Source organism: Pan troglodytes, chromosome 10, assembly GCF_028858775.2.
Source record: "Pan troglodytes isolate AG18354 chromosome 10, NHGRI_mPanTro3-v2.0_pri, whole genome shotgun sequence".
Classification (NCBI taxonomy): Eukaryota; Metazoa; Chordata; class Mammalia; order Primates; family Hominidae; genus Pan; species Pan troglodytes.
Genome location: NC_072408.2, coordinates 18,222,317 through 18,246,942, shown reverse-complemented (window position 1 = coordinate 18,246,942; position 24,626 = coordinate 18,222,317). Strand labels below are relative to the sequence as shown.

Genomic DNA, 24,626 nt, shown 5'->3' with positions numbered 1-24,626 from the left:
ATTGTAATTAGAGTTTTTGCTGAATAAAGAATAGAGGATTATGGTACTAAGAAATCCAAGTTAAAATTTAAAACTTTTCTATTTTTATTTTCAGACAGGATCTGACTCTGTTGTCCAGGCTGGAGTGCACAAGAACAATCTTGGCTCAATGCAGCCTCTGTCACCTTGGCTCAAGTGATTCTCCCATCTTAGCCTCCAGAGTAGCTAGGACAACAGGCGTGCACCACCAGGCCCTGCTAATTTTTTCTATTTTTTTGTAGAGACATGGTTTTGCCATGTTGCCCAGGCAGGTCTTGAACTCCTGTGCTTAGGCAATCCACCTGCCTCAGCCTCCCAAATGATGGGATTACAGGTGTGAGCCACCACACCTGGCCCAAAACATTACTTAAATTAATTCACACAAAAGAAGAGATAGGCAAGAATTGTTAATCCACCTTCTTAGTGCTAATATGAATTTGAAACATCAAAATTTGAATATCTATGATTGATAGACACCTTTTTTCTTATTTCCAATTTAATTATTTATGATACACATTTGAAAGTGTAAGAAATTCAGGAATTTACAATAAATTATAGTACGATGGATATTAAATATATTAAATGTATTAAAAATGTGTCTCTAAATGAAATATTTATATTCATATTGTTAGCATTCTAATTTCACTATACTATTCCTGTGTACACCGGTGTGTTGGGTAAAATTTTTTGTTACTATACATTTTTTGGCTCTCCATTAGAGAAAAAAATCATAGAAAGGCAAATTTTTTAAGGTATAAAAAATAATTTAGCCTGATCTTTGAGTATGTTTGTGCACATATAATGCTACTTTGACTGCTGTAGTAAAATAATCCAGATTTAGTCACCATAGCTAAGAATGAGAAAAAGCATTTGTGATAGTTTGCTGAGAATGCCATCATTTTTTGATAAAGGTTTAAGTACTGTTTTACTATTTGATCTTTTAAAGATTGTTAAAAACTAAGAAGTGTTGATTTCTGCTAATAAAAACAGCTTAAAATTTAAATCATGGAATAGAATGGTGGAGCTGTGGTGGAGATACTTTGTCTTATTAATTGAAATGACATTTTGAGATCCAGTGCGGCTCACTGAATTTCCCTGTGAGGAGAGTTTGTGGTGATGACCCCACAACAGACAAGCTACTATCCAAAAAAACTCCTCACATCAAATCAATTTCCAGTTTCTTCCAAGTTGCAGGAGGATGCCTAGACCTTGGTTTTATTCTCTTCTTTGACCAAAGTATTACAAAAGGAAGAAAATCATTACCATTTTCATGTCAGGAGGGTGGATGGAGATGGACTTAGCCTGTTTTCGGTGTTACATCTCTTGCCCTGTATAAGGGTTAGTTGACTGTTTATGATACATTCCGGTATTTCCCATTTTTGTTTTGGTTCATTTCTAAGTGTGCATTATAATTTTAGTATTAAAGTTTTTGATTAGGAGAAATGTCTCATAGAAATTATTATTACTCATCTGATTATATACTGAAGGGAAAAATCAATTAGTTGTATATACATTCTTATACAACTCTAAGATAGTTGAAATAGGAACTTTCTTATTTAGTTGCATCATGAGGAAATTTGAGATGATGTTATCTGCCAAGCGCAGATCTCTCCAAAGGATTTCTTCTAGCCTTAATTATCCACCTCACAGGACAAACCTTTGCCATTCCCCATCTATTTTTTCTTTCGGCTCCTTAATTCCTGACACAACAAAGTTGTACATGTTTCCCACACTCTTGGTTTAGCAGAGTTCTTTTATCAGTTATGTTTTTCTGCAAGAGAAAACCCTCTAAAACATTAGACATATATATCTCACATGTCTTTGGATTTCATTTGTGTGTGTGTGTGTTTTCTGTTCTTTGAGATGGAGTCTCACTCTGTTGCCCAGGCTGGAGTGCAGTGGCACTATCTTGGCTCACTGCAACCTCCACCTCCAGGGTTCAAGCGATTCTCCTGCCTCACCCTTCTGAGTAGATGGGACTACAGGCACACTCCACCGAGCCCACCTAATTTTTGTATTTTTAGTAGAGACGGGGTTTCACCATGTTGGCCAGGATGGTCTCAATCTCTTGACCACGTGATCTGCCCTCCTCAGCCTCCTCCACACCTGGCCTGGATTTCATTTTTCTAAGCTGGGTTTGATGGATGGCTTTGGTGATTTGAGATGGGCCAAATTCGGCATCTTGGAGATAGAGTTTTGCCAATTTAGTCTGGATCAGGTGGGGGCAATCTGACTTCATTAGTTTCTCATTCTCCTTCTGGGAACAGTGTACTTGCGAGGAGATATTCTCATGGTAAATGGAAAGAGGAAGAATCCCCAGTATGGAAGCCATCTCAAATCTCTATGCAAAGTGTAGTAATTTTCTGTTTATCAAAGTAAGTTAAATGATTGAACTCCAAGTTCAGGGGAAAGGTAGTCAGTCTTCCTGTGATAGGAGGATACTGCAAGATTATATACCAAAGGGTCGGGTACTCAGGAATTCTTATAAAATGGCTACATATTTTATATAATAATAAATATTTAAACATTAGACTTGAGAGAAACTTTACCAAAGGCCTAAGAATTAGAGATATGTTTGATAAATAAATATTATTCATGGGCTGAAAACTCTTGAGTGGGAAAATAGGGCTAATTTCATCCGGACAACTTCTTGGAAACTCATTTTTTATTTTGGAAATTATGAGAAAATAATTTGTTCCATTCATAAGTGGTGTGCACATGCGTGTTCATATTTATGAGCTTGTGAATAATGAAGTTATACAAAAGTATTAGCAGTAACCAAATCTTATGGAGTATTGGCCTGCCTGTGGTTCTCAAGAAAATCTTAGATGCTTTTGATAAAAGCAGTTTGGATTCTGTGTATATAAATCTGGCATTTTAAAAAGTCCATATTGGTAATGATCTTAGTTGTGACCAAGCTCCCTTTAAGACTTTAGACATTTGCTATATGATCTATTTGTTGGGTTATAAAACTTCCCAAACAACTGAAGTTGCTAAAGACAAATGATGGAGAGGTTACACAAAGAAAAATTGCAAACTCTGAAAGAGAGTACGTTCTTATTTGTGTACTAGCAAATGAGGATTCAGGTTTCCGGTCAATTTCACTATGAATAATTCCAGCCTGTAACAAGAACAAACAGTGAATGAATGAGTTAATTTGAGTTGTTTGAAAATAAGAATGTTTTCCATAAAGAGATCATTGAACTCATCAGTTAACGTGCCATGGTGATTTCTGGCTTGACACTGGTCACAACATTTAAAAGTAAAAAGAATGACCCAGCAGATTTACAAATTAGGTGCATATAGAATTTAAGGTCAGGATATTCAAGCAATCACAACCAGTGATACTACATTGAGAGGTGAAGCCAGCTGGACTTCCTGGGTGGAGTGGAGATTTGGAGAACTATTCTGAAGCTAGCAAGGGGATTGTAAAATGCACCAATCAGTGCTCTGTAAAAGGCACCAATCAGCACTCTTTAGGTAGCATGGGGATTATAAAATGCACCAATCAGCACTCTTTAGGTAGCATGGGAATTATAAAATGCACCAATCAACACTGTAAAAATGCACCAATCAGCACTCTAGCTAGCCAGAGGATTGTAAAATGCACCAATCAGCTGTCTGTAAAAGGCACCAATCAGCACTTTGTGAAATGCACCAATCAGTGCTCCGTAAAACGCACCAATCATCGGGATCCTAAAAGTAGCCAATCACAGGAAGGATTGGAAAAAAGGGCACTCTGATAGGACAAAAATGGAACATGGGAGGGGACAAATAAGGCAATAAAAGCTGGCCATTCCAGCCCACGGCACAACCCACTGAGGTCCCCTTCCACCCTGTGGAAGCTTTGTCCTTTTGCTCTTAACAATAAACCTTGCTACCACTCAGTCTTTGGGTCCACGCCGTCTTTAGAGCTGAAACCTTGCTACTGCTCAGCCCTGGGTCCATGCCATCTTTAAGAGCTGTAACATCACTGCAAAGGTCCGTGCCTCCATTCTTGAAGTCAGCGAGACCACGAACCCACCTGCATGAACCAACTCCGGATACAACACCAGCATTTTAAAAATTTCTTTTTGTCTGTTCAGACATGATAACTTTTCTGCCCATCATATTTTCCATTCTAGTAGTGGTTACATTTGTTATTGGAAATTTTGCTAATGGCTTCATAGCGTTGGTAAATTCCACCGAGTGGGTGAAGAGACAAAAGATCTCCTTTGCTGACCAAATTGTCACTGCTCTGGCGGTCTCCAGAGTTGGTTTGCTCTGGGTGTTATTATTAAATTGGTATTCAACTGTGTTGAATCCAGCTTTTTATAGTGTAGAATTAAGAACTACTGCTTATAATATCTGGGCAGTAACCGGCCATTTCAGCAACTGGCTTGCTACTAGCCTCAGCATATTTTATTTGCTCAAGATTGCCAATTTCTCCAACCTTATTTTTCTTCGCTTAAAGAGGAGAGTTAAGAGTGTCATTCTGGTGATGCTGTTGGGGCCTTTGCTATTTTTGGCTTGTCATCTTTTTGTGGTAAACATGAATCAGATTGTGTGGACAAAAGAATATGAAGGAAACATGACTTGGAAGATCAAATTGAGGCGTGCAATGTACCTTTCAGATACGACTGTAACCATGCTAGCAAACTTAGTACCCTTTGCTCTAACCCTGATATCTTTTCTGCTGTTAGTCTGTTCTCTGTGTAAACATCTCAAGAAGATGCAACTCCATGGCAAAGGATCTCAAGATCCCAGTACCAAGGTCCACATAAAAGCTTTGCAAACTGTGATCTCCTTCCTCTTGTTATGTGCCATTTACTTTGTGTCTGTAATAATATCAGTTTGGAGTTTTAAGAATCTGGAAAACAAACCTGTCTTCATGTTCTGCCAAGCTATTGGATTCAGCTGTTCTTCAGCCCACCCGTTCATCCTGATTTGGGGAAACAAGAAGCTAAAGCAGACTTTTCTTTCAGTTTTGTGGCAAATGAGGTACTGGGTGAAAGGAGAGAAGCCTTCATCTCCATAGATTCAGAAGAGGGGCATTGTGTATCTTCTAGCAGAAAACAAACTGGTGGTGTATGAAACATTTGTATTTCTTACTGTGCTTTCTGTAATGTATGTGTATGAATAATTTCCAAACATATACCTAGATAAATCTTTAACCTAGGCCAAAAAAAGTATGTATGTGTGTGTGTATGTGTGTGTGAAAAACTTAAGAACATTGACAATAACATACTCTTTTTTGTTTTTTCATATGAACTGTCAGATTATACAAAATATGACAAAAATTCCTCAGAATTATGAAGCCATGTGTATTTCATTCATGTATTTTATCTTTCATTTGTAGAATTTACAATGTCTATTTATAATTATTAAAACTAACAGCTTATCTCAGGAAAGATATTGCTGTTTTCTATTGTTATTTGAACCACAGAAATATACCACAGTGTGCTTAGAATTCATTGTTTGAACCTCTATCTTATTGGATGGTAAGGTCATTCAATTCTAAACCAATAATGTGGATGTATCTTTGGGGTTTTATTCCATTATGAATTCCTATTTTATGGTTAGTAAAAAGCAAACAGAATTATTGTTAGAAAACAATGCACACTATAGAATTCTAGTGACAAGTATAGGTACAATAAATTTCATATATGTCTACCATAAACAGTACTGAAGAATACTAGATTTAAAGCAAGTATGTGAATAGCTTAGAAAAAAATCTCTTTGATAATAAAGGGAGGAAATATCATGATCATGGTCTTGATTGCTATTATCGGTTTCCATACGCAGTTAGAAACGTCATTTCTTCCAGCTTTTGAATTAAAGAAAAGCTGTTTTTGAAGTTGAGATCTGATGTAAATTATTTTAGTATTTTTTTCTAAGGCACTTCTAAGCCCCTGAATTGCTAATTATATCATCTTCCATTTACAAAATTCCTTCTAAACTTCAGATAAGAGAACTCAAATCTTCTCTTTTCTAAAAAAAAAAAAAACTATCAATGTAAAAATAATATAGAAATTATGGAAAATAATTCAGTGAAACTTTTTGTAAATGTTAAAATAGTATCTATGAAATCTATGTATTAATTATGGGATGTGCCTTACCATTGTAATTTTGTTGTCAGTGATGAAAGTGTTTTGACATATTCATTAACAGGAAGTTCTATTATAAGAAAGAAATGTACAGTCTTGTTCACAGCTAAATTCTATATGACTACATTAATTCTTGGTGTTATGAAGTTTTAACAGTGTTATTTAATGTTATTTAAACCTTAAGATAAATCATCCCCACACCTGATTTATGTAATTTTTAAATCATATATCTTCCTCAGTACAATGTAAGAACTGTAAAGAAAGAGATCATGTCTGTCTTGCTTTCTATTGACTCCCAGGACCTAGAACCCAGCACCAAGAATAGATGGCCAAAAATGATACTTTAATGAACAAATAAATGGGTGGCTAAAATGGATAAGTTGATGTGGTAAATCAATGAAAAGGAAACTCATCACAAAATCTGCAGTTGCATGAAATCCCCTGTTCTGGTCTCAGGTTGAGGTTGCAGGCTTATCCAAGCAGAATCCTTCCTCAGAGGAAAAGTTTGGCTATTCCACAATTTTAGGGGAAATATCACACTAGTGATATATATAGTGATATATAGTCACACTATATATATATATAGTGATATATAGTCTTGATGCAGCTGTGTCAGGTGTCTGAATTGGAGACAAGGTAAAACATCAAAATTAGATGGCACCTTGGAAGGCTGAGGCGGGCGGATCACGAGGTCAGGATATCGAGACCATCCCGGCTAATATGGTGAAACCCCGTCTCCACTAAAAATACAAAAAAAATAGCTGGGAGTGGTGGTGGGCACCTGTATTCCCAGCTACTCGGAAGGCTGTGGCCGGAGAATGGCGTGAACATGGGTGGCAGAGCTTGCAGTGAGCCGAGACCGCGCCACTGCATTCCAACCTGGGCGACAGACAAAAAAAAAAAAAAGAAAAAATTAGGTGGCACCTATGACAATACTTTAAAAAGCATATAAAAGACTTTGGTCTATTGGCATAAGTATTTTTTTATTGTGAATTATATATTTGTGTTATGGTATTTTCTAGTTGATTATTAGGTAAGCAAAATGGCATTTCATTTCAAAAAATTGAGTTAGTAACCAGCTACTTGACCAAAATGTTTTTAATTAATACCTGTTAATAAAAGTGATGACATTTATTTAGAAGTAAAGTTCAAGACAAAAATGGCAGGGACATGTGGAAATTGAGACAGGAAGAAATGTGAAACAATGCTCTAGTCGCTTTGAATTCTGCTGGGTCATCTGGCACAGTGGCCATAGCAGCTTGGACCAGAGCCTGTATCTGCTGTAGAGCCCTCTTTTGTTCTGGGTTCCACTTGAGACCAGTAGCCTTTGGAAACTTTATTAATGAGTCAGAGCAATATTTTCAAACGTGGAATATGTTGGCTCCAAAATCTCAATAGGTCCCCAAAACATTGTATCTCTTTTGTAGTGATAGGAAGTACATAGAGAGAGCAACATGCCATTTACTTTAAAAAAGATTGTTTTGACATGTGCCCTAGGGACACTGCACACCTTAAAACATCACCTATGCTGTAGGTCCCTGAATCTTCTCAGGTTTATTTCTTTTCTTCTGGTATTTTACTTCCATCCAACATTAGGGTATTTTACTATATTTAATAAACTTGCAACTTCCTGATTATTGTACCAACTAATACTTTATTATTATTGTTATTATTTTGAACAGGGTCTCATTCTATCCCTGAGGCTGGAGTTCAGTGGCAGGATCACACCTCATTACAGCCTCAACCTTCTGGGCTCAAGTGATTCTCCCACTTCCGCATTTCTAGCAGCTGGGACTGCAGGGGTACAACACCTTGCCTGGCTAATTTTGGTATTTCCTGTAGGGGTAGGATTTCACCATGTTACCCAGGCTGGTCTCAAACTCCTGGGCTGAAGTGATCTGTCTGTGTCGGCCTCCAAAAGTGCTGGGATTACAGTCATGTGCCACAGGGCCCGGTCTGTAATATTACTAATATATTAAATTAGCACGATGTTTTAAAAAATGTAAATTAAACTGAGAACAGAAGTGACATAGCCCTGACATACAACAGTGAAGCAGTGCTATTATTCTTACAATACAAGCCAAATTGTTTTGATTTTCCCGCATAATGGGTGTAGATTAACAAACATTCACCAAATCATGAGCCCTGTAAAAAGTATCAAAAGCTCTGCTCTGCTCAGTGAAGATAGCACATCCTGGAAAGCATTTGTGAGTGTTGATTGAAGTTTATGGTAGTCTGCATTCACTATAACCCGTCTGTCTTTGGTAGAGGCCAGATAGGTTAAGTGAATCGGGTTATAGAAAGGACTACCATCCCCTGTAACTTTCAAGTGTTTTGTCATGACAGTAACCAGTTCCATTCCTTGGGGAATGCAGTTATTATATTTTATACATTGTGTTGCCAATGGAGGAGAATTTCAGAGGCTTTCCCTTGGTCCTGCTATAATAATGTTCCTTACTCTACAGTTCAGGAAGAATGTGATAGTTCTGCCAGCTGCCATACGTATCCATTTCAATTACACATTCAGGAAGAGGCAATAACTACAAACTGGTCAGATCCACCTTGGGATAGACATGAGCCGAAGCTCTGGGCAGCATCTGACCTTCAAGAACTCCCACTGCAGGCTGGATGTGATGGCGCATGCCTGTAGTCCTAGTACTTTGGGAGGCCAAGGTGGGAGGATCCTTTGAGAGCAGGAGTTCCCCTCGCAACATATGGAAACTCTGTCTCTACAAAAAATTTAAAAAATTAGCTGGCGGGGTGGTGCATGCCTATAGATCCAAATACTTGGGAAGCTGAGGCAGGAGGATTGCTTGAGCCCAGGAGTTCCAGGCTGCAGTGGGCTATGATCCTGCCACTGTACTCCAGCTTGGGTAACAGACGGAGACTGTCTCGGAGTAAGAAAAATAAAAAAGTGCAAGTTCTCACTGGTATCTTAAATATCAAGTAAAAAGGGATCAAATCAATAATTAACAATCTTTGGTTCCTGCCTATAGCAAACAGGTAAAATGGAAAGTAGTTATACAAAGGGTATATTAACTCCTAACAAAATTAAACAAAGCCAGTTTTTTTTCATCTCCTTTCATTTTTTTTTTTTTTTTTTTGAGACAGGGTGTTGCTCTGTCTCCCCGTTGGAGTGCAGTGGTGTGATCTCAACCAATTACAACCTCCGTCTCCTGGGTTCAAATGATTCTCCTGCCGCAGCCAACCAAGTACTTAGGATTATAGGCATGCACAACCACAACTGGCAAATTTTTGTATTTTTAGTGGAGACAGGGTTTCACCATGTTGGCCATGCTGTTTTCTAACTCCTGACCTCAGGTGATCCACCTGCCTCGGCCTCCCAAAGTGCTGGAATTACAGGCCTGAGCCACCGTGCCCAGCCTATCATCTGCTTTTTATAGGTAATTATACTGAGGCAGGCAGTAGTTGTAAAATGGAGTCTCACATCATATCTATATGAAACAGGGAATCTGGTTTCCTGTCTTTGTAGTCTGACTCGAAGATCCCCTCTTAGAAACCATTATAGTGTAAAAACTGAAAAGATATAAAATCCAAGATTGGAGACTGATTTTAATATCTATTCATCTTAAACCATTTAGTAATCAAAAATAAATAGGGAAAAATAAAGCTGGATATTCATACATAGAGAAGTGTAGATTCTTCAATGGAAAACATGCTTTTTAAGTGTCCAAGGAATAGTTATAAAATTTCTGAGTATTTTAATTAAATAACTAAGATTTAAGTGTTAGACTCATGAGAATAACTTAGTCAAAGGCCTAAGCATGAGAGATTAAGTTTGATAAACATTGAAAATGGGCTGAAAAGCCTGAGTAAGAAAATTAATTACTTTTTCATTTTAGAAATTATAGGACAACAATTTTTCCCAACCGTCAGGGGTGTACATATGTGCATGTGAAAGTGCTTATGTTAACGAGCTTGTTAATAATAAGTTATACAAAATTATTAGTTGGCAGCAACCAGATTTTAAGGAATATTGGCCTTCTTGGGCTTCCGAAGAAAACCTTGGATGCTTTTGGTAGGAAAAGTTGGGATTCACTCTCCATAAATCCGGCGTTGAAAAAATGAATCAACAGTGGTCATGATTCTAGTTTTGACCAGGCTACATATAACAGTGTAGGCATCTGATGTATGATCTATGTATTAGGTTGGAAAATTTCCCTTACAACTGACATTGCTGAATACAAATTATATAGAGGTTAAACAAGGAAAAAAATTACAAAATGATGAATAAGAATATGACTTGATTTGCATGCTAGCAAATGAGAATTCAGCTTTCACATCAACATCAGTATGAAAATTTTTATCTTATAACAAGGACATAGTATTTGAATAGGAGTTAATTTGAGCTGTTTTGGAAATTATCATGTTTTCCATTAAGATAGCCTTGAACTCATTCAATAGCATGCTCCGGTGGTTTCCTGCTTGGCATTAGTCAGAGAACTTAAAAGGAACAGGAACATTACTGCACAACCAGAAATCAGGTGCACATAGAAATTAAGGTCAGGACCTTAAAGGGAATCTTGCCCATTGATATTAGTCCTGCCCTAAAAAAAAGTCGGACATGGTATATTTACTACTAATCATTTTTTTTCCATAACATTAGTGGTAGAATTTGTATTTTCCCATGGGCACCTACATTACACTTATAGACTATTTTGATATTTCAACCTATTATTTTCTTTGAATCCTTTTAAGGAGTTGTTAAACAATGCTGAAATTTGCCTTACAGTATGCTGTTAACGAATCATATTTCTCAAAGTCATTTGACATAATGGTTGGTTAAAGGAAATATGTCTAGCATAGTTATACCCGTTCATAACAAAAGAGTATTTAAATCTTTAAGAAAAAATATTAGAAAAGCTAATAAAGGAATATGAATAAATAAATATATGAAGTATATAATTCATTATTAATATACGTGCATGAAATCATGGTCATAGAATTTAAAAAGGGTAATAATTTTTGAATTAAGGATACATTCTGAACTATAATAGAAAAAGGCTTCAAAAATGTTAGGTTTATAATGTTTCATATACATACAAAAGTGTAAAAATTAGTCTGATGTTACTTATTTTGGAAAGCATATGAAGCAATGGGAATTTTCATACATTGCTCCTAGAATTGTAAATCAGAGCAATTACTTTGTCTGAGTATGGCATTATCTGATTAAGTTGATGGATCACATTTGAAGACCCAGTATTTGCACTCTTATCAGAATATATGTGCACACACATGCATATCACCGAGTTTTAATAGCTAAAGTTGAGAAGTCTCTCAAATATCCATCAGTGATAAAATGGATAAGTAAATTATGGCATACTTGTACAATAGAATACTATACAGCAATCAAAATGAACTGTTGGAGACATATGCTCGGAGTAGCCAAAAGAAATCCCCACTTGGACAATTTCTCAGCAAGGCACCTTTACGTCGGCAGAAGGGTGCTGCTTGCACCTGTTACAATCCCAAGAGAAGAGCATACCTAACAAAGGAGGGAAGGAGTTTTTAATCCTAACACAGTTCCTGTTTCTGTGTCCTTCCCTTATTGGCTGGGGTTGGATTGCACAATCTAAGCTGATCCTGAATGGCTTAGACTTAAACTTTTCCAAATAGGGTAAACGCACATTTTGGAAAAAGAAGGATTCATTTACAACATTTACAACTTATGGCTGGAAAGTTGAGTCTTTAAAGAGGAATTTAGTTGTCCTAACGGAACCAGCTAGAGTGACATGTTTACAAAGAATATAAATAAAAAGAAAAATGAAGAAATTTGAACTACATAGATATGAGAGGAATTAAGTTTGAAAAAATGATTCAGTATAATTCCATTTATATAAAGTTTACAAAAATGTATTTTTAATAAATTGAAATGTATTACACTGGTGGTGAAATTCTAAGGTGAGACATATGAGTGATTATCCTAACAATTGGGATGGTAGGGATGGAGGAAACAAAAGGGAAATGTTATCAGTAAGATGGCATATATGGAGAGTGTCTGGATTGCTGGTGAAATCTACTTTATGACCATGATGTGGAATCATGACTCTTAATGCTATAATTTTTTTCTTTACTGTACATTAGGCCTCATTACTTTATATACTTTATATATATATGTTATGTTTCACAATATTAAATATTTCACAATAATGAAAATATTTAAAAAGTAGAAACATACACTAAATGATTGAATATAAAATAGGCTGAACAAACATATTCTTATAGACATCATTGTAATTAGAGTTTTTGCTGAATAAAGAATGGAGCATTATGATAGTAATAAATCCAAGATAAAATTTTAAACTTTTTTTTTAATTAATTAGAAAAAGGAAGAGATAAGCAGGAAGACTACCTCCACATTCCTAATGTTATTCTTACTTTGAAACATCAGATTTTGAGCACTTATATTTTACTGGACACATTTTTTTCTTATTTCCAATTTAATTATTTATGATAACATTTCAAAGTGGCAGAAATTAGTGAATTTCCAATAAATTATAGTAGTATAGATATTAAATATGTAGGACAATTTTTCTAAATTTATCTTTAAATGAAATAATTATACACATATTTTTACCATTCAAAGATTATAATACCATGCATGTGTACACATGTGTAAGGAAAAATATTTTGATACTGCAAATTTTTTTAATATTAGAGAAAAATTAGTAGAAAGATAATTTTATTAAGGCATAAAACATATTTAGTGTAGTTACTTTGACTGCTATAATAAAAACACCCAGATTTTGTGACAGTAGCTGAGAATGTAAATAAGCAGTCAAGAGAATTTAACTTGGTAATGATGCTATTAAAAGATGAAATGAAGCTTATTCAATCTATAATTGCACAGAGTATTTGTGTAAGTTCATATGAAACTGGACCAAAACTAAACAGCCAAAAAAAGAGTATTATTTGCTGGAGGTCACTTTTGCCATAATTTTTAGAATGTGGTGAAAGAAAAAAAATAGCAAGTAAATCATTGGAAATGTGTTGGCTTTGCGTTATTCCTGATGAAATACTATATGAGGGTATTTGTCTAGGCCTGATTCTGAGAATAATATAAGAATGGTGCCAAGCACAGTGGCTCATGCCTGTAATCCCAGCACTCTAGGAGGCCAAGGCAGTGGATTCCCTGAGGTCAGGAGTTCCAGACCAGCCTGGCCAACATAGTGAAACCCTGTCTCTACTAAAAATACAAAAATTGACTGGGTTGGGTGGTGGGCACCTGTAATCATAGGTACTTGGGAGGCTGAGGCAGGAGAATTGATTGAATCAGGGAGGCAGAGGTTTCTGCAAGCTGAGATTGTGCCATTGCACTCCAGCCTGGGTGACAAGGGAGAAACTTAATCTGAGAAAAAAAAAATTGTAAATCCATGAGGAAGAATAAGAGTGTTCTCCCATCACCCTTAACTCCAGTACTTTGAAAAGAAGACCCAAATCACAGTTACTTGGTAACATTCTCCCTTTTAGCTGACATCATCATCATTATTATCATCATCTATATTTACATCTGTCTTATGAAATGATTTATTTTTGAAATATTTACATACATAATTTCGTAACATCTATGTAATTTCTAAGAGATATCATTGTGGGAAAGTTACATTAGTAAACAGCAAAGTTCAAGTAACGATAAATACATTTAGCTTTAGAAAGTTAAGTGTAGTGTAGTTTAACATACATTGCTTAAGAAAACAATTGTAGATGACATTAAACTAAACCAAGAAACACTATAAAAAAGATTTTGATTTTAGTATAAATAAAATTCCTTAATAAGAAAAATAAACCATTTCATGATCAAGCTCTGATTTACAAAGAGAGGATTTTAGGGCTAAATAAATCAAAGAGAAGTAAGCCTTCCCCCACATCTTCTCTATTTCATTTAGGTAATGATGGGGTTCAGAGGCACAGAGCCCCATTTCTACAACATAAGCAAAGTGAAAATTAATTCATTGAATACAGCAATGTAGCTGTGGTAGATGAACTATATTTTATCTATTGCCATGATATTTTGAGATCCAGTGCTGCTCATTGAGTTCCCCTGTGGGCAGAGTTTGTGGTGAGGACCCAGCAACAGACAAGCTAATATCCAAAAACATCTACTCGCATCAACTTAATTTCCAGTTTCTTTCAAATTGAAGGTAAGTTCCAAGACAAACTTTTTATTCTATTCTCTGACCAAAGTGTTGGGGAAAGAAAACTGTTACCATTTTCATTTCTAGCATACTAAAACAAAAAACATAAAAACCCCAAAATCTAAAACACTTTTAAAAATAACACGATGTTAAGAGTAGTTTGTTCAGTTTCCCTATAGAAAATGATTTATGGAAGGAGAATAAAAGATTATTCTGAACACTAAAACAATAAGACCAAAAAAATGAATTATCAATATTGAGAATCCAATAGACAGAGTTAGCCTGTTAGATGCAGTAGAAGAGAGAATTAGTGAATTGGAAGATAGCTAAACAGAATGAAGCATAGAGAGAAACAGATGGAAATATACCAAGCTAGAGGGTAACACATTGATGCTACAGTCAGAACACCTAACATACTTCTGGAGTTCTGTAAGATTAGAGGAGAGAAAATCAAGCAAGAGAAATGTTGCAAGGATTTTTCCAAAAGTGATAAAATGTATTCCTCCATATATTTTTAGTAATCTCAAACTTCAAGCATGATAAATTAAACCAAATTAACATAAAATAATACAGGACACCAAAGACCAATAGAAAATCTGAAAAGTAGCTAGAGGTGGAAGATAGAGTATGTCGTGTGTTGAAAAGAACTGCATTCTAAATACAACCTGATTTTAACAGAAAACATGGAAGAAGGAACTCAATGGAAACATGTCTTCAGTGCATTTCCAAAGAGTAGTAGAACTTCATAAACAGAAATTGAAAATATTTTTCAGAGAAAATAAAAATGACTGAAAATGCAAAGTTGAACATGCAAGGAGCAATAAAAATTATTGACAATGAAAAATAAGTGTAATTCTAAATAAATGTTGACTGTATAAAAATATTGTCTTGTTAGATTAAATGTATAATTGATAAGATATATGCAAATGGCAATAAAGAGACTGGAGATAAAGGTGACAGGAATAAATTTAGTTAGACTATGTTTTGGGCTTTTCTATGTCTGTGCGGATAATTTGAACATCATAATCAAGGACCCTGTAATTCTACACCCAGGTATATATATGCAAAAGAATTGTAGTAAATGATGTAGGTCATTGAAGCATTATTCATAATAGCTAAAAAATAAGCTGCCCAAATATATATCAAATAAAGATGGATAAATACAGTAAAATCATAAAATGGAAAAATATAGAGAAATGAAATGAAAAGAAATAAATCACATGTACATGCAACTATGGGATTAAATTTCTGATACAGAATGTTGATTTCAGGAAGCCATGAATAAGAACATATAGAATTGCACCTATACACAGTTCAAAGCAGGCCAAACCAAGCTATTGAGTTTAGGGTCGCATACCTAGTTGGTAAAGTATAAAGAAAATTTTAAAAAGATCAACATAAATTATGGATGTTACTTATCACAGGAGATGTGAAGAAAGGTGTAGGGGATTGGAAAGTGGCATTGAGGTAAACCTAGGCTCTTAGCAATTTTCCATGTCTTGCCCTACATGATGATTACATGAGTATTTATGACACATTGCTATGTTTCCCAGTTTTGTTTTGGCCTATTTCTAAGTGTGCAGTCTAGTTACAATACAAAAGTTATTAATGAGGAGAAATGTTCCATGAAATTATTATTACTCTGCTCATTATATACTGAAGGGAAAAATCCACTATTTGTATACATTCATGTATAACTCTAAGAGATTTTAAGTAGAAATGTTCTGATTTTAGTTGTAACTTTTGGAAATTTGACATGATGTTACCTGCCAACCCCACGTTTTTCAATAGGTTTTTCTTCTAGGTTTAATTATCTACTTCATATAACAAAACTTTGACATTCTCCATCTATTTTTCCCTTGGATCCAGAATTCCTAACACAGCAAGGGTGGTCATGTTACCCACACTCTTAGTTTAGCAGAATACCTATATCAGTTATGTTTTTCTGCAAGAGAAAATCCTCCAAAACTGCTTTGGATATTTGTGTCTCATAAGTCTTTGGATTTCATTTTTCTAAGCTTGGTTTGGCAGATGGCTCTGGTGATTGGAGATGGGCCACATACTGCATCTTGCAGCTAGTTTGGCTGATTTAGGCTGGATCAGGTAGTGGCATTCTGACTCCATTAGTTTCTCATTCTTCTTCTGGGAACAGTGTACTAGCCAGATGATGTCCTCATGGTAAAAGGAAAAGAGCAGGAAACTCCAACATGGAAGCTGTCTTAAATATCTGTGTAAAGTCTACTAACTTCCTGTTGACTGAAGCAAATTACAGGAGTGAATTCAGAGTCCAAGTTCAAGGTAGTCACCCTGCCTGTGGTGGGAGGATACTGCAGGATTATATGACAAAATGTAGGGTACTTAGAAACATTTACAAAATTGCTGAATATTTTAATTAAAATTTAAACAACAGACTTGAATGTAAATTTACCAAAGACCTAAGCATAAGAAACATGTTTGATAAACATTATTCATTGTCTGACAACGCTGAGTAGGAAAATAGTACTAATTCTACCTGGATGACCTCCTGGAAACTCGTTTTCCATTTGGTGAGTAATAAGAAAATAATTCCTTCCATCCCCTAATGGTGTGAGTGCATGTGTGTCTATGTGTTTAGGAGCTTATTAACAATAATGTCATATAAATGTATTGGTTATCAGAAACCAGATTTTAAGGTGTATTGGCCTCCGAGGACTTTCCAAGATAACCTTGGATGATTTTGACAAAAGGTTTAGAATCTGGTATTTAAATCTGGCATAAAAATAAATCCATATTGATATGATCCTATTTATGACCAAGCTCCTTTAACAATTTAGACATTTACTGTATGATATATGTATTGGGTTTTAAAATTTCCCTATGTAACAACTGAAGATGCTGGATACAAATTATGGAGAGGTTAAACAAGGAAAAAAAATTGCAAAACAATGAAAAAGAATATGGCTTTATTTGCATACTAACACACGAGAATTCACTTTTCACTTCAACATCAGTATAAAACATTTCAGCATATAGCAAGGACAGATAGTCTATAAAGAGGAATGAGTTTCAGCTGTTTTGAGATTAATAATATTTTCTCTAAAGACAGCTTTGAATTCATCCATTGGCATATGCTGGTGCTTTCCTGTTGACATTAGAGAATTTAAAGGCAGAAAATGTTACTGCACATTTATAAATCAAGTGTTTATTGAAGTTAATGTCTGGATATTAAGGGAATCACAACCAGTGTTATTAAGCCTGCTTTTTTTTTGTTGTTCAAACATATGTGTTCTGCTCATCATTTTATCAATTCTGGTAGTGTTTGCATTTGTTCTTGGAAATGTTGCCAATGGCTTCATAGCTCTAGTTAATGTCAATGACTGGGTTAAGACACAAAAGATCTCCTCAACTGACCAAATTGTCACTGCTCTGGCATTCTCCAGAATTGGTTTACTCTGATCATATTATTACATTGGTATGCAACTGTGTTTAATTCAGCTTTATATAGTTTAGAAGTAAGAATTGTTCCTTCTAATGTCTTGGCAACAATCAATCATTTCAGCATTTGGCTTGCTACGAGCCTCAGCATATTTTATTTGTTCAAGATTGCCAATTTCTCCAATTTTATTTTTCTCCACCTAAAGAAGAGAATTAAGAGTGTTCTTCTTGTGATACTGTTGGGGTCCTTGGTATTTTTGATTTGTAATCTTGCTGTGGTAACCATGGATGACAGTGTGTGGACAAAAGAATTTGAAGGAAATGTGACTTGGAATATCAAATTGAGGAATGCAATACACCTTTCAAACATGACTATAACCAACCATGCTAGCAAACTTCATACCGTTCATTCTGACTCTAATATCTTTTCTGCTGTTAGTCTGTTCTCCGTGTAAACATCTCAAGATGATGCAGCTCCATGGCAAAGGATCTCAAGATCTCAGCACCAAGGTCCATATAAAACCTTTGCAAACCGTTATCTCCTTCCTTATGTTATTTGCCATTTACTTTCTGTGTATAATCACATCAACTTGGAATCCTAGGACACAGCAGAGCAATCTTGTATTCCTGCTTTACCAAACTCTTGCAATCATGTATCCTTCATTCCACTCATTCATCCTGATTATGAGAAGTAGGAAGCTAAAACAGACCTCTCTTTCAGTTTTGTGTCAGGTGACGTGCTGGGTGAAATAACAGAAACCCTCAACTCCATAGATTCACAAGGGGAGCATGGTGTGTCTTTTAGCAGAAAAGAAACTGATGGTGTCTAGAACGTTTTATATTTCTGTCAGTTTGTTGTAGTGTATGTATTTGAGTAATTTCAAAACAGATTCCTAGGATAGTCTTTTATATATATATATATAATATATATAAAATTCATATATATATAAAATATGTATGGGTGTATATGTGTGCATGTGTGTGAATAATAACATTGACCATAAATTATGAAGCCTAGTATATTTCCCATATATAAGTATGTGTATTTTATGATAGCTAATTGTATGATATTTCATTTGAAGAATTTATTATCTCTCTTTGTAATTAAGAAATTACAGCATTTATCAGAAAATCATTGCTGTTTTCCATTGTAATTTGTACCACATACATGTACTTAACTATCATTGTTTGAACCTCTCATTTTCTGGATGGTAAAGACATTCAATTCTAAATCAATGATGAGACTGTATCTTTGTAGTAGGTTTTATTTCATTATGAATTCTTACTTTACTTTTAGTATAAAGCAAATAGAATTTTTGTTAGATAATGATGTACACAATAAAATTAGTGTACATATTAAATAAAATCAGTGACAAACATATGTAGAGTATATGTATTTGCCTTTGGGAAGGCAAATTTTGTGTATGTATAACAAAACTGTACTAAAGAATACTAGATTTAATACCAGTATGTGAATAGCTTAGAAAAAAATCATTTCTATAATAGGAATGAAGAAACAAAACCATGATCATTTCAGTGCTATTATAATTTTTTAACTGTAGTTAGAAAAATCATTTCTTCCACCTTTTGTATTAAAGAAAATCTTTTTTGAAGTTGACATCTGATGTCAAGTATTTCCATTTATTTTGCTTAGCAACCTCTGAGCCTCTGAATTTCCAATATTCTTCTTTGTCTCCCATTCCTAATATTCCTCAAAAAAAACTCAAAATATTCCCTTTCTTTGAAAAAAAAAGCCCAACATAAAGAGGGTGTAGAAACTATAGATGATAATCAAATGAAACTTTCTTCAAATGTTAAAAATTGCCTGTGAAATCTATATATTGATGATAGGAAATATATTAATGACTTTTTATTATAATGATGTAAATGGTGAAATGATACAAAGTGTGCTGATGTATCCATTGATACCAAGTTCTATTATAAGAAGGTAATCTACAGCCTTGTGGAACAGCTAAATTCTGTGTGACTATATTCATTCTTGGTGTTATGAAATTTTAACATTGTTATCTCAACCTTAAAATAAGTCAACTCCTCATATTATATATATATTATATATATACACACATACATTTTGTTTATCATACATCTTCCCTAGTACTATGTAATCAGCATAAAAAGAGAGGTAATAGCTGTCTTGCTTTCTCTTGACTCACAGGATCTAAAAGCCAGCACAAAGAATAGTTGGTCAAAAGAATATGTTAATGAACACAAAAGTGATTGGATAAATGGATAATTTGATGTGGTAAACCAATGAAAATGAAACTCATCACAAAATCTGCAGTTGCTTGAATTTTCTAGTTTCAGGTTGAGGTTATAGGCTTATCAAAGAAGAAGCATTTCTCAGAGCAAAAGTTTGACTGTTCCAAAATTCTAGGGGAAATATCACTGTAATATAGCTTTGCTGTAGCTATATCGGGTGTGTGAAGTAGAGACAAGGTGGAACGTCAAAATTAGATGGCACTTATTCTAATGCTTTTTGAAAAGCATATAAAAGATTTTGGTATATTTGCACAGGGTCAGGGTCAGCTGTGAGTGCGAGCTGCTCGGGGTTAGCTGACCCCATCACAAGAATGTTAGGGAACTTCCCAGTAGCTGCTAAACACACTTTTGTTTTTAGGGAATGTCTCTTTCTCCTTCAGTATGACTTATGCTGCCTTCAATGCTTTGCTGATACAAAAGAACTGAACTCAAAAGAAATAAAAATAAAAGCTAGCAAACTTTGCAACTGGTTAAGCTGGTTGTAACCGTACCTAATCACTTTCTACTGTGAATGATATATTTGTATTGTGATATTTTTTAGCTGGTTATTATATACACAAAAAAGGCATTTCATTTTTAAAAATTGAGTTAGTAACCACTCACCTTACTTACACATTATTTGTATATTATTTTGTTTAGTATCCTTTCTAAATGAATGTTTTAATTGCCATGTTATAAACGCATGGAAAAGTGATGCAACTGAATGTATATCTTAGCTTTGGGTGTCTAGAACTAGAGCCAATGTCTGAGTTTACAGTGATGACATTTATTTTGGAAGGCAAGTCCAGGGCAGCAATGAGGGATACATGTGGAAACTGAGGCAAAGGAAGACGTAAAATCATGTGTCATGATGTTGATATGACTTTGCCAGTTGTCGCTTCACAATGAGGTGAGATAGACAGCATGGTGGTCATCAGATACATGCACTTGGCTCCCCATACTTTTCCAGAAGGGTTACAAGGGGAAGCCACAACAAATATTAGTCCATGGAAGAGAGAAAAGGGAGAATGTATCCTAGCTGTCTTCTGTCTTCTATTTTCCTTTGGCCAAAGATTGTTTGAGGCAGAACTACCATCTTTGCTTTTCTTCCTTACATTATCCAACCCCTTGGTGGCTGTTTGGGAAAGTCACACTAACCAATACCCCCATTTTTCTAAGAGATAGTTTTTGTTTGTTTGTTTGCTTGTTTTCTTTTCTCTTCTCCTCTCCCCTTTCCCTATGTTTCCTGCTTTTCTACTTAACTTTTTAGACATGCACATAGAACTGTTTACTTTCCCCTCACCAGACAGTCCCTTCGGGCAAGTTCATCTAACTGTGTGCTCCAAGAAGGATCTCTCCTTGAGACTTGACAGTTGATTTGCAGACAGAAGTATGCCCTCATGGAACTGTCACCTCCAGGGGTTAGCTTAGACCTCACATCCATTAGGAAGGGATGTGGAGAGGATGCCCAGGTGGCCACTTCTACAATGGCTGTCCTGCTCATTTCCTTCCCAACTTTAAAAAAAAATCCACTTTCTGCTCCAAAGGTGAAGTGTCACATTAGAAGGCAGGATGCTTTGTGCTCCTTCCCGCAAGCTAACTTCCAAATAAATTCTCTATTTTTATATCAGACTTTTTTATTACTTTTTATTATTTTTTATATTAGACTTTACATGAAGTGAGCCGTTAACCTTTTTTGTTACAAGACTTCATGCCCACAGGTATATTCAAGTCCCAGATGGAAAGATGATCTGGATCAGCCAAGATGCTGACCAGGGGAACAGGAGACAGTCAAGGGAATCTGAGGAAGTACATGTTTTTGCCCAGTACAGTCCCCACCTTGTGCCACTCAGATGTGCTCATGCCCTCCAATTGTGGCTGGTTTTATAAGCACATGACTAGTGTAGTTGCACGCAGTCTTGTGCTTGTGGGGCTTTTTGCTTGGATTAATGTTCTGCACTTGCATTTTTATTTTTCAGACAGCGGATACTCCTCCGCTGAAGAGGGAATGGTTCTGCAGTAATTCCCTAGGGGTTTGCTTTCTCCTCTCCTACGGGCTTGATGGAGACAGGCACAAAGTCCTATAATGCCCACGATGCATGCCTCTAGCAGCTTTGAATTCTGCTGGATCATCTGACGCAATGGGCAGAGCAGGTTGGGCCACAGCCTATATCTGCTGTAGAGATATCTTATGTTCTGGATTCCACTTGAAACCACTAGTCTTTGCATTCATTCTGCAACCCATCTAGTTTTGGCAGAGGCTAGGTAGGTTAACTGAACAGGGATTTAAAAAGGACTTTATTAACATGTCGGAGCAATATCCTCTATTGTGGTATTTGTGGACTCCGAAACCCCAAGAGGCTCAATAAACACTGTGCTTCCTTTTTAGTGATGATAAGTATATATAGGGCAACATGCCATTTACCTTAAAAAGGATGTTTCTGCTGGGCGTGGTGGCTCAAGCCTGTAATCCCAGCACTTTGGGAGGCCAAGGTGGGCAGATCACTTGAGACCCTGAGTTTGAGACCAGCCTGGGCAACATGGTGAAACCCTGTCTCTACTTAAAAAAAAAAAAAAAGCCAGGCATGGTGGCACATGCCTGTAAACACTGCTACTCAGGAGGCTGAAAGATTTGAACTGATTGAACCCAGGAGACAAAGCTTGCAATAAGCTGAGATTGCACTAGTGCCCTCCAACCTGAGCAACAGAATGAGACTCTGTCCCAAAAATAAATAAATAAATAAATGAATAAATAAACAAACAGATTTTTTGACATGTGGACTAGGAGTATGGGACCCCTAAAAACAATATCTGTGTTGCAGGTCTCTAAATATTATCAGGTGTATCTCTTTCTGCTGGTATTTTAATTCTATTTAATGTTCAAGTATTTGACTATATTTAGGAAACTTTCCATTTCCTGATTATTGCACCAATTACTGTAACATTATTAATAAATTAACATGATGTTTTGCAAAATGTAAATTAAACTGAGAGCAGAAGTGACATCACCCGACATAAAACACTGAAGCAGCGTTTTTGTTCTTACCACACAAAGGTCAATTGTTTTAATCTCCTGACCCACCCATGGGTGTAAAATAAGAAACATTTACTAAATCAAGAGCCACATGCAAAGTGCCAGAAGCTTTGCTCTGCTCAGGGAAGATACCACATCCTAGAGAGCATTTGTAAGTAGTGATTTAAATTTATGGAACTCTGCCCTCATTTTATAATGCACCTGATTTTGGTAGAGACCAGTTAGGTTAAGTGCATAGGGATATAAAAAGACTACCGTCCCCTGTAACTTTCAAGTGTTTTGTCATGGTAGTGATCAATTCCATTCCTTGGAGAATGTGATTATTATTTTTCAATGGTTGTTGCCACTGGAGGAGAATTTCACAGGCTTCCCCTTGGTCCTGCTCTAATAGTGTCCCTTACTCTACAGGTCAGGAAGAAAGTGAGAGTCCTGCCAGCTGCCATGTGTGTCCATTTCAATTACACATTCAGGAAGAGGTAATAACAGCAAACTGATCAGATTCACTTTGGGATGGACATGAGTCAAAACTCTAGGTAGCATCTGACCTTCAAAAACTCCCAGTGCAGGCTGGGTATGACGGCTCATGCTTGCAATCTCCACACTTTGGTAGGCACAGTTGGGAATATCTCTTGAGGCCAGGAGTTCCAGACCACTCTGGGCTTCATGGTGAGAGCCTGTCTGTACAAAAACTAAAAAAAGAAAAAACAACAACAAAAAATTAGTTTGGCATGGTGGTGCTCACCTGTAGTCCCAGTTATCCAGGAGGCTGAGGCAGGATACTCCCTTGAACCTAAAAACAATATGCGAGTCAGTTGCTGGCCACATCCAGAGTACTGTTAACAAGAGTGAGGCCTGGTAGAAAAGTAATGAATTTATTCCAAACCTAGCTTGGGGAAGGGGCACAAAGAGTCCTGCCTTTAAGTGTACCACTTCACCTTTGGAGCAGAAAGCAGACACTTTTATAAGGTAAGGGGGGTTATTGAGCAAGGGTAGAGGGTCCTCCTGCAAGCTTGGTGCCTTTTCTACCATGAGGGGGTCTGTCCTGCAGACCCTGACTCAATGACAGAGGAGTAATATACACCGACACATATATTTTGCTTGTCAGTTCAGCTGAGCATCGGGGCCACTTAACAGACTCTAAGGAAGAGTGCTGTCAGCTGCCGCCCCAACTTGCTGGCCTTCTTGGCATTTATTTAGAACACATTAAATGACAAAAGCTTTGAGTCAACACCATTAGAGGGTAATCAACCTGGTCACCTTCCCCCAGGAGAGCAATCCTGCCTGTGAGTGATGAAAGGTTAGCTTTAGGACTACCTGAGTAAACAAGCTCTTTAGATAAACTACTCTACATTCCTTTGTATCTGTGCCCCAAGTGCCCAGGCTCAGGCAAAGAGATTGGCTGCCTTCAGCCAAACTATCTGAAGCTATGCAAAAACTTTTGGTCTTCCAAGAAGGTTTTTGTTTTATTTTATACTTTTCCCTACCATTCTGATTGAACCCCTACACTACCAGATAGTTGAATTGGTGCCTTCCTTTGCAGAAATACGTTATAAAAGTGGCCAAGTGGGTATGTTTTCCATATGCCCTCCTGTTGGATGAAAGCCCTTAGGTAATTCCTAGAGTGGAGAAGAGCCTGGAATTTCCAGGTCCACTTCCTGG

At 36.1% G+C, this 24,626-nt stretch overlaps 1 protein-coding gene and 1 pseudogene across 1 annotated transcript in view; both read left to right on the top strand.

The window, feature by feature from the left end:
* Positions 1-11,889, top strand: part of LOC739229 (taste receptor type 2 member 45) — a 31,166-nt gene extending 19,277 nt beyond the window's left edge. Inside the window, exon 2 of the mRNA XM_054664075.2 lies at positions 95-11,889. Within this exon, the coding sequence (XP_054520050.2) occupies positions 4,106-5,035 (930 nt within the window). The 5' untranslated portion in view covers positions 95-4,105 and the 3' untranslated portion in view covers positions 5,036-11,889. The remainder of the gene's footprint in view (positions 1-94) is intronic.
* Positions 11,890-17,302: 5,413 nt separating this feature from the next.
* On the top strand, positions 17,303-23,369 carry LOC104001480 (taste receptor type 2 member 19-like; annotated as a pseudogene).
* Positions 23,370-24,626: the final 1,257 nt, after the last annotated feature.